At 46.7% G+C, this 11,234-nt stretch overlaps 1 protein-coding gene across 2 annotated transcripts in view; it reads right to left on the bottom strand.

Annotated features, from left to right (window-relative positions):
• Positions 1–11,234, bottom strand: part of Osbpl10 (oxysterol binding protein like 10) — a 227,022-nt gene that overhangs the window by 142,364 nt on the left and 73,424 nt on the right. For both annotated transcript variants that reach the window (XM_027415312.2, XM_027415313.2), the window contains exons 2-3: positions 7,915–8,090; positions 2,564–2,643 (exon numbers count right to left, since the gene is read on the bottom strand). In XM_027415312.2, the coding sequence (XP_027271113.1) occupies positions 2,564–2,643; positions 7,915–8,090 (256 nt within the window). The remainder of the gene's footprint in view (positions 1–2,563; positions 2,644–7,914; positions 8,091–11,234) is intronic.

The raw sequence follows: 11,234 nt of genomic DNA, 5'->3' as shown, positions 1-11,234 counted from the left end.
TCCCTTGAGACAGGTTCTCTCACTGAACCTAGAGATAGGCTGGAGATTAGCAAGCCCCAGAGATCCTCCTGTCTCTGCCCACCACAGTGCTGGGGTTATAGGCATATTCGTGGCTTTTCTTTTAATTAGGCTCTAGGATATGAACTTAGGTCCTCACGCTTGTACAGCAAGCACTCATAACCACTCAACCATCTCTCCAACTTCTTCAGCACCCTTTTTTAGAAGATCATTTAGTAATGTCTGAAAATTCAGAGGCCAGTAGGGCATAATGGCACCTGCCTGTTAGCCTCTGTAATCAGGAACTCAGGGACAGCCTGGGCTACCTGAGACTGTCTCCAGAAATCCATGAAAAAGGAAGGAGGGAAGGAAGGAAGGAAGGGAGGGAGGGAGGAAGGAAGGAAAATTCAGACCACTTAATAAAGCATGGTATCCATTTTTTGAGCACCACTCGGCACCCTAAAAAAATTAAAGCTGATCCATGTGCCAGATATGGAGAGATCTCCAAAATATATTAATAGGTGAAGAAAGGCAGGTGATTCCATTTGTAGACAACTAGATATAGATACAGGGACAGACAGACACACACACACAAACCAATACACATTAGCACTTAGCTGAATTTACCAGAGCGCACACAAGACCAACCCACTACAGTCGTCTCCGGTAAGCAAATCTGGCAATGGGTTGGGATTGAACCTTTTTATTTTATTTATAGTCATCTATTTCATGCAAATAAAAGGTGGAGAGCTGGGGCTATGGCTATGATAAAGGGCTCGCCTAGAGTGTACACGGCCCTGAGTTCAGTCCCCAGCACCACAAAAACTGGTCATAGAGGCAGAGCCCTGTAATCCCAGTAGTCAAGAGATGCATCACAAGTTCAAGGCTAGCCTGGCCTACACAGTGGAGACAGGCTCAGAAGTCCATGGTCATCCTGCATAGCAGCTGAGACACAACAAAAAGAAGAAAAAGACGAGGAGGAATATCAAGGGAAAAACAAACTGCCCTGGCTAGACATTTATAAAATACTGAGGAAATGCCCAGAAATTCCCTCTACGATTCCTGGAAAGCGCTCAGAGGAAATGGCTCAGGACAGGCCAAGAGGGATGCTACAAATGAGGGCGATTGTAGTGGTTTCCTTCCAAAAATAACAAACCCAGTGGGAGAAATCATTTTCGACTGTATTTAGAGGTAAAGCAAGGTAAAAAGCCAACTACAGTGGCTCTCACCCACAAACCAGCACCCAGGAGGCTGAGACAAGAGATCTGTCATGAGTTCAAGGCCAGCCTGGGCTACATAGTGAGCCTTCTAGCCTCACTGGGATAGTGGGGAAGCACTGAGAAACCTAAACAACTAAAACCTTTCATGGAGCCATTAACTAAGAGGCAAGCGGGTTACAGCGGATGTTAGGAGTAGAAGCTTAAAGCATGGGATAAGGGGTTCAGCTCAGCGGAAAAGCACTTGCCCAGTGCGTGCAAGGCATCGGGTTCGATCCCCAGCAGCACAACAAAAGAATACAAGTTTGAAGTACAGCCCTTTCCATCAGATACACGAACACAGAGAAACACAGCAATTAGATGCCACAACCAAGTCTGAATTAATGAGGACGCCTCTCTCTACATGTTCATTTCAGCCAACATGCATTCTTCTGCATAAATGCATCTGGCAGTGGCAGCCTCCATTTTAGTGATTGGCCGGGCTCCAAAAGAAGCCATGAAAATGCTCACCTTCTGTCCCCCTCACTCCAAACACATGATCCCCCAGGATTTCTGAGAACAAAATCAGTCAAACATGCCAAATTTCCTGAGAATGTTTTATATGCTTACAATGCAGGAGCTCCTTACAAGGCCTAATCAGGGTCAGGTCTTGGTTCCTACACTATGGAGTCTTCCTGGACTGTACCTCTGGATGCTCTGTCTCCACAGTGAAATGCCCACCCAAGCTTCTCTCCAGGCCAATTAGCAGCTATCTGCACTGACGAGAATAAGCACCCAAGGCCCACAGAGCCAAGCCCTCGAAGCTGCGTGCCTCTGCCTTCCACCAACAGGAAAAGCCCATTTCTTTGACATGGCTTTGAACAGAGATGCAGCAAGACAAAGAAGAATTCTATGGCAACGGGTAACTTTTAAAGTAAGTTGAGGGCATGAGGAGATGGCTCTATGGGTAAAGAGCTTGCTACACAGATACGAAGATCTGAGTTCGGATCCTCAGCATCCATGTAAAATTCCAGCAGTGACACCAGCCTGTAACCCCAGCAATTAGGGGAGTGGAGACAGGAAGCTCCCTGGAGCTCATTGGCCAGACAGACAGACAGAACTTATGAGATCCAGGTTGAGTAAGAGACCCTGTTTCAAAAACTAAGACACCCAACACAGACCTCTGGCTTCAATGTGCACAGACATGAACATGAACACACAGTTAAGATGCAAAATATGGCCACCCCATCCCTGAAATAAATATGGTCATCCCCATCCCTGAAATAAATATGGCCACCCCATCCCTGAAATAAATGGGCTCCAAGCAGCCACCCAGGTGACTCAGAAGGCCCCCTCCTCCGTTCACCTACCTTGGAATTGATCTCCATGTGGTATTTGGCACAAGCTCGAAGCTGAGTCACCCAGAACTGTCTCTCCTTCGCATCAGCAGCTAAAACAGAGAAGAGGGAGAAGGAAGACTTGTGGAGATTGCTGCCAAGCACAGCAACTGACGGGGACGCCCACCTATAGGGGTTGGAGACTTAGAGAGTGAGAGGTAGGAGGAGGGAAGGGTAAACATGGAGAGTATCCTGACAACCTGACCGAACAAAAAGAGCCAAGTGACATCCAGATATCACACATTAAGAATGGCTTTGAAAATGCCAGTTACAGTAACTAATGATTAGGCTGTTTTGGGTTTGTTTTTTTTTTTTCTTCTCAGCCTCCCCTGGAAAAGTCAGAGTGTCTAAGGCAGCAACGGGGACATGCATTGTTTAGATGCCTCTCTACCTTGTGTGGCTAGTGAAAGTCCTCCAGCGCCCTTCATTGTACTTAGCACTATCAAAGATCTGTGTGATGACCGAACCAAGGAAGATACCTGTGCTGCCCTGGAGAACCTCAGGTTTCTCCCAGAGACCCTAAGGCCATGTGTGGTAGCTTGAATGTAATTGGAACCCATAATCTCATAGGTAGTGGCACTATTAGGACGTGTGACTTTGTTAGAGTGGGTATGGCCTTGTTGGAGGAAGTGTGTCACTGTGGGGGTGGGATTTTATGTTTCCTATGCTCAGGACACCACTCAATGTCTCAGTCAACTTCCTGTTGCCTGCAAGATGTAGCCAGCATCATGTCTGCCTGCATACCGCCATGCTCCCCACCATGATAATGGACTGAACCTCTGAAACTTCGAGACACCCAATTAAATGTTTTCCTTAAAAGAGTTGCCATGGTCATGATGTCTCTTCACAGCAACAGAAACCCTAAGATGATGAAGATGATGATGATGATGATGATGATGATGATTAATAATAATAATAAAAGTCTTGCTGGGCATGGTGGCATACACCTGCAATCCTCACACTCAGAAGACTGAGAAGAAAAATCTAAAGTTCAAGGCCAACAAGGCTTTAGGAATCAAGTTCTATACCAATGTGGCTGGAGTGTAGAGTGAGACTATCTTTTTAAAAAAAGGTTGGGAATGGGTATTGCTAGGGAGATGGCCCAATTGGTAAAGCACTTGCTGTATAAGCATGAGGACCTGGGTTCAGATCCTGACCACCCATGTAAAAAGGCAAATCCCTGTAGCCACGGTGCTGGGGAGCAGAGACAGGAGGATGCCTAGGTAAATTGATGAGCTCTAAGTTCAAAGAGAGACTATCTCAAAAAAACAAGGTGGCGAATGATTGAGGAAGATACCAAGTACTGACCTCTGGCCTCCACATATGTGTGCACGCATGTGAACATGTATACACACACACATGCACACTGTGTAAAGGAGAGAGAGAGAGAGAGAGAGAGAGAGAGAGAGAGAGAGAAGCACAAGATAAAAGCATAATCAATCATATGGTCTCGTTCTTCCCACTTCTCAAATAATACACATAATTATTCTTAAATATCATGGACATCTAAATCATCAACTTCACTGCAATTAACTACATAACACAACTAGAAAACTAACTGGTTAGTACTCTGCATTGTGCAAATAAAAAATTATTCCCGTAGAAATTATACTTGTCTGCACAGATGAGTCCAACTGCAATTTGTCAAAACTCAGCCCCAGCTTCATCTTCCAAGTAAAGAAAGCCAGAGTTAGGGCTGAAGAGACAGCTCAGTTCCCAGCACCCACATGGTGGCTCACAACTGTCTGTGCCAAGTGACCCAACACTCTCTTCTAGCCTTCCCCCACACCAGGCACACATGTGGTGCACAGACACACACAAGCAAAACACTGAGTGTATACACAATTACATCTGAAAGAAAGAAAGAAAGAAAGAAAGAAAGAAAGAAAGAAAGAAAGAAAGAAGAAAGAAAGAAAGGAGGGAAAGAAGAAAGAAAGAAATCCAGAGTTCAAAATTAGCCAGAGGTAGTGACACCTGCCTATGATCCCAGGAGCCTGAAAAGTGCTGTGTGTGTGAGGCTAGCCTGGGCTACATAGTGAGTCCCAGGACAGTCTGGGCTACACTGTGAAACACTATCTCGGAAGGAAGGAAGGAAGGAAGGAAGGAAGGAAGGAAGGAAGGAAGGAGCGGAAATAAAGGAGAGAAAAGGAAGGAGAGAGAAAGTCTCTGCAAACTCTCATGTGGGCCTTTCAAAATCCCAAGTCATACATTTATAATGATGTCAACTGCCCAAGGACAGTGTAGGACTGGGAAAATTCACTTCCAAGTTTCTGCATCAGAAACAGTTCCCAAAGTTGCACCACTCAGGACATACTGAGCCAACTCCATCGTGTTCTGGGAATGAGAAAGCAAACCATGAGTGTGTGATGGGTCAGGACACAGAGAAGCAATGACATTTGGAAAACTATCCTACCATTCTTGAAGCTGATACAGCTCAGCTCAACTTGTGACTGTGTCATGTTTCGATTTAACAATAATTTTAGATTTGCTACTAAAATTACTCTTTAAAAAAAAAACTGAAAGGGGCTGGAGAGATGACTCAGCAGTTAAGAGCACACACTGCTCTTGCAAAGACCTTAGTTTGGTTCCCAGCAGACATCAGGCTGCTCTCAACAGCTTATCTCCAGCTCCAGGGTGTTATGATGCCTCTTCTGGCCACCATAGGTACTACATGCACATGCACCAACCCACACATATACTGCATGCACATATACCCACAATTTAAAAATAAAACCATCTTTTTAAAACTGGAGCTTGCCAGGCGTTGGTGGTGCAAGCCTTTAATCCCAGAACTCAGGAGGCAGAGGCAGGCAGGTCTCTGTGAGTTCGAGGCCAGCCTGGTCTCCAAAGTGAGTGCCAGGATAGGCTCCAAAGCTACAAAGAGAAACCCTGTCCCAAAAAACAAAACAAAACAAAACAAAAACTGGAGCTTAATAATCCACAGAATAGCCACAACTCAACAAGTTGGGATGGCTCAACTAGGGAACGAGCTGGCTTTGTGTCTCTTTATCAACTACACATGTGGAGGGGCAATACCATTAAGTTGTCCCTTCTATGGTCTCTGCCAGGACAATTTATTAAGCAATAAATGGCAAAAGACCTCGAAGACCACATAAATCCAGTCAGTTGGAAGGCATGCTAAGGGACTCTCAAAAGAGAGGAAAAAATTAAAACAAAGCCTCCAACAGCAGGCACTTTCATTTCAGAGGCTTTGGGGTTGTCTTATAGACTCTGAGGCAGAGTTCACGTGGAGATAATACAGAGAGATTAACTTGGTCCATCTCTGAGTAGGGAAGTTTGGCAGTAAAACAAGTGAAAATTGGACTGAGAGGCGGGAATCCAGGCCCTCAGCGTGGCTTCACAGCCGTCTCCAGGCACAGTCCAGGGCAGGTGAGAAGGGGCTGTCTTTGGTACTTTAATCTTGCTTCAAAAAAGAAAAAAAAGGGGGGGGGGCTAAGAAGGCAAAATTATCAGCCACCTAACACAGCTCAGTTTTGCTGGGTCCTAAGAAATGACATTAATTCGGGTGGGGGTTATGTGAAAGGGTGTGTTTGGGTATAGGTGTGTACTGTGACAAGTGTCACTTAGAATCACCGTGGAAACACACTTCTGAGCATGTGTAAGGGTCTCTACAGAGAGGCATAACTGAGGGGAAAACCCACCCTAAATGTGAGCAGCACCCGCCCCCAGGCTGAGACTCAATCATGTACGTCCCTTCTTCCTGGCTGTGGACACCATGGGAACCAACAGCCTCCTGCCCCTGCCCCTGCCCCTGCCCCATGCCTCCCCCACCATGTTAGACTGTGTTCCTCAAACTGTGAGCCAAAATGAACCCTCCTCACCTTAAGTGCCTTTGTCAAGTGTTTTTGTCACAGCTAAGTAACTACTACAGCATGTATGCATAGGGTGCGCACGCGCACGCACACACACACACACACACACACGCACGCACGCACACACAACACACACACACACACACACACACGCACGCACGCACGCACACACACACACACACACACACACACACACACATTTTGCTTAGTTCATTGTTTTATCAGAACTCTAGCAGAAGGCAGCCAGGACAGAATCCTGGTGAGATGATAATCAAATTATCAAATTATCCTGCAACGATCATGTCCAACATTTCTGCGTCATGGAGGTGCCTTGAGAATGCACAATGACTTCTCTCCACCATCACCACACACACAGCAGTCCTCATGGGGCACCACAGTGCCAGGAAGTGCCTAACGGAGATTGAACAGAACAGGCTCCCAGCAGGAGCCATGACAGTGATGGACAGGTAGAACATGAACGATGGGCCCTTTGCCAAGAGGGGGTCCCAGGGAAACTTTGGAGGAAGGCAGTGTGTCACTTACGAGGTTTGCTTTGTTCTTAGAGCGCAGCTCCTAACAAGGCAATGGAGTGAATATAGACAAAGTGATGGGGCCGAGCGCCTTTAATCCCAGGACTCGGGGGGGGGGGGGGGGAGGAGGGGGGGGGACACGAGAGGCAGGTGGATCTCTGTGAGTTCGAGACCAGCCTGGTCTACAGAGTGAGTTCTAGGACAGCCTCCAAAGCTACACAGAGAAACCCTGTCATGGGAAAAAAAAAAAAAGTGATGGAAGTAGGGGCAGAGAGAGAGAGAGAGAGAGAGAGAGAGAGAGAGAGAGAGAGAGAGAGAGAGCAAGCCTGTGTCTTGAATGAACACTGAAAATCTTCAGGGCTGAGCCAACTTCAACAGCTCCCTTTTCCCCGACAAGAAATTCCTAGTTTCCCCAAAAGGGGAAGGAGGAGTAAGGAAAGATTGTCACCACTAGTCTGGATAATTATTAAAGGCGTTTTTTATTTGTTTTTGAGACAGGGTCTCACTATGGAGTCCTGGGTGGCCTGAAACTGTATGTTACCAAGCTGGTCTTGAACTCAAAGAGACTTTCTGCCTCTATGTCCTGAGTGAGGGGTCAAAAAGGTTTGTTTTGTTTTGTTTTGTTGTTGGTTTTCTTTTTTCAGATTTCAGCATGGTTTGTTTGGTTTTTAATCGTATTTCTTTAGCATGTGTGTGTATGTGTGCGTGCTCACACATGCCATGTCACACCTGTGGAGGTCAAAAAACAACTTGCAGGAATGAATCAGTTCTCTGCTTCCATCACGTAGAACCAGGGACTCAAACTCAGTCTGTGGGCTTGGCAGCAGAAGCCTGCATCCGATGAACCGTCTCTCCAGCTCTAAAGGTATTTCTCCCCCACAAAACCAAAGAGCCACCAATCAGCACCACACCCATAAAGCAGTCATGAGGCCTTCACAGTATCACCAGAACGACAACGTACCTCTCAGCTTATACATCTCTCCGTTGGCAGAATACACGACCAGCATGTGGGGCGCTTCGTCACTCAGGGACACGATGGCTCCAGACAAAGCCAGGACTCCTCGGGGCTTCTGGTGTTTGCTCTGCTCATTCACAAAATACTGCAGGAGGCCAGCCTCAAAATCCAGCACAAAGTACCTGAACAGAGAGACCACAGAAGGTGACTTCTCTCCAGCCACTTCCCCATTGCACAGCACAGTAAGAGTAAAACAGGACTACAAGCGACATTGACATCGGAGCACCCAGTCTGCAAAGCCAGAGACCACAACTCTTCCCGGGACTCAGAGGAACCACACTCGTTAGAGCATCAACTGTGAGAGCAGAGGGACCCTGGGATACTGCTACGTTCTCAGGAGACCACTGGTTCTCAACAGTGCAGAAAGAACAAACCTTGTCAGACGGCAGATAAAGCCCAGCATTTAACTGCTGTCCCCACCAGTCAGCAACGCCTCAATTTGTGACCTTTTCTTCTATGATTATACAATTCCATGCAATCATTTCCATGGGGGCATGCGTCATGTGGGGTAACTTGAGGCTGTGCTCTTAAGCCATGGTACTCACACTTTGCTCAGAATAAACTTAGTCCCCTTGGAGTGAAAGCTTTATCTTTGTCCACACACACACACACACACACACACACACTCACACTCACACACTCACACACACACACACACTCACACACACACACTCACACACTCTCACACACACTCACACACACACACACTCACACACACACACACTCACACACTCACACACACTCACACTACCCCACACTAGGCATTGCACCCAGTGACAACACTCACACCTTACTGCTAATATAAATCTCCCACCCTGAGAGCCATGTTGTGCTCTGTGACCAGGCTGCAGACCCCAGCAATGTTAACAACCTGCTTATCAGAGTGCAAGCCACGCCTGTCAGTAGCACGTCTTTTCAAAGGGTTCAGAAATTACTAAGGTCAAAAGCAAACACCAGCATCTTGGGGTGGGGTTTGTCTCAGTCATAAAGGGTGAGCCTCACATGTAACAGTGTCTAGGCTGTGTCTGCAGCACTATCTACACCACGTGTGTGTGGGTGTGAAGCAGGGAGATTGAGTGGAGATGCCCGGGGACTCCGAGGCTTGGGAAGTTATGCCAAGTCCACAGATCCACACATTACCTTTATAGGTAACTGTGGTTACTTTAGAACAAAAAACTTTTTCCAATGGATTACTTTTTTCTCAAACGAGTAACAACTTCTTAGGTGACAATTTGGGAGCTTTTTGAAGCACTGTATGCTTTTCTAGGGCAGAGATCACTGTCTTGCTACATATCCCAAGCTAGCCTCAAACTCTCGGCAATTCTCCTGCTTCAGACTACCAAATGCTGGGTTAACAGACATGCACCAACCTTGTTTTGAGCAGTGCTAGGTAAGCACCCTGCCTACTGTGCCAGTCCCCAGCCCCCTAGGAATCCACTCCGGGCCCTCATACATGCTAGCCTCATTCATTCTAGGTAAGCCCCCTGCCAAATGTGCCAGTCCCCCAACCCCCTCAAGAGATGAAACACAAATGCAAAAGAAACTGTACTAAAGCCTACTAACAAAATACTCCTTTTAAGCTGGGTGGGCATAGTGGCTCACACCTGTAATCCCAGGATTCCAGAGGTAGAGGCAGGAGGATGGCCTCCTATGAGAGGCCAGCTTGGGCTATATAATGAGTTCCAGGCCAGCTTGAGATACACTGTAACACTCTGTCTTAAAAATAAATAGGGGCTAAAGAGATGTCTCAGTGGTTAAGAGCACTGACTACTTCCAGGGGATCTGGGTTCAAGGCCCAGAACCCATATAGCAGTTTCGCAACTATCTATAATACCAGTTCCAAGTCATCCAGCGCCCTCATCTGGTCTCTAAGGATACTTCATGCACATGGTACACAGACATGTAGGCAAAACACCTACACATATAAAATAAACAATAAATAAAGTAAATAGACAAGTGTGATGGCACCTGCTTTTAATCCCAGCACTTGGGAGGTAGAAGCAGGAACATAAGGGGTTCAAGGCTATCCTCAGCCATTAGTGAATCTGAGTTCATCCTAGGTTGCTACATGAGATCTGTTTCCAGAAAAGAGGGAGGGAGGGAGGAGGAAGGGAGAGAGAGAGGAGGGAAGAAGAGGGGAGGGAGGAGGGAGGGATAAAGAAGGAAGGGGAGGGAGAGAGGAAGGAGGAGGAGGAGGAGGGAGGGAGGAGGGAGGGAGGGAGGAGGGAGGGAGAGAGGAAACCACGTACTTATTTTATAAATATAGTTGAAATGTTTATCTTATCAAAAGCAATGGGATAGTGTCTGGCTAAGGATTTTAACACAGAGGGACAGCGTGTTCCTTCGGCATGGCCTTTCAGAGTAAAGTCAGCTGGAGTCATGGACAGATTATAGCCATGCACCTGGCATTAAAGTGATTCCTGATTGTCACAGCTCCTGGGAACAAAGAAATTAAACTTGTCTTCCCACCGGGTCACAGCTCTGTCAGGTACAGCCTGGAGCTATATCTGAAAGACATTGCTTTCATCCTGAGGAAAATTAGCCGTATTTCTGGATCAAGCTGCATTAGCCAAATGAAATTGCCAGATAAAACTCTAAAGGTCTTTCTTCCCAGAGACCAGTTGAAACAAACCTAACCTCTACAACCTGTGAGGGTGAGGGTGTGTGTCTGTGGGGGGGGGTTGGGTATGAATGGGTGTGTGGGTATATGAGGGTGTGTATGTATGAGTGTATGTGTGTATCTATTTGTGTATGTGTATCTCGAACTGTAATAAGCAATTTGACTGCTGTGCAGGTGAATGGTGTATAGAGACTATTTCTCTGCTAAATTAAATTTAAATGATTGTTGCAGGGAAGAAAAGAGAGTAAGTGAAAGAAGCCAGATCAACCCAGGAAGAAAGCCCCCTTTGTTCTAGCTGCCTGGCTTCTGGAGAGGCCATGCAGGGCTCCTAGGCTGGAGTGCACAGGCCCTCACACTCCAGCCCATCAACACCTGTGCATATCACACTCACACCTGTATCCACACACACACAGGCATAGGCACTCACACACACTCAGACAATCCAAGCCAGGCATGTCTAAACAGCCACAGTCTCACTCACACCTACCTGGGCACATGCAATCACACATGCTCACACTCACTCGTGGGCAAGTGACATGAGAATTCAGAACCTGGATTCCCATCTGCAAAAGCCAAAAGCTGGAATGTTCTATAGAACATCCCATCATCTGTATGGCCTACAGGTCAGCCTGCTTAGAAAATAGCC

This window comes from Cricetulus griseus, chromosome 4 (assembly GCF_003668045.3).
Source record: "Cricetulus griseus strain 17A/GY chromosome 4, alternate assembly CriGri-PICRH-1.0, whole genome shotgun sequence".
Classification (NCBI taxonomy): Eukaryota; Metazoa; Chordata; class Mammalia; order Rodentia; family Cricetidae; genus Cricetulus; species Cricetulus griseus.
This window is presented reverse-complemented; position numbering and strand designations above follow the sequence as displayed.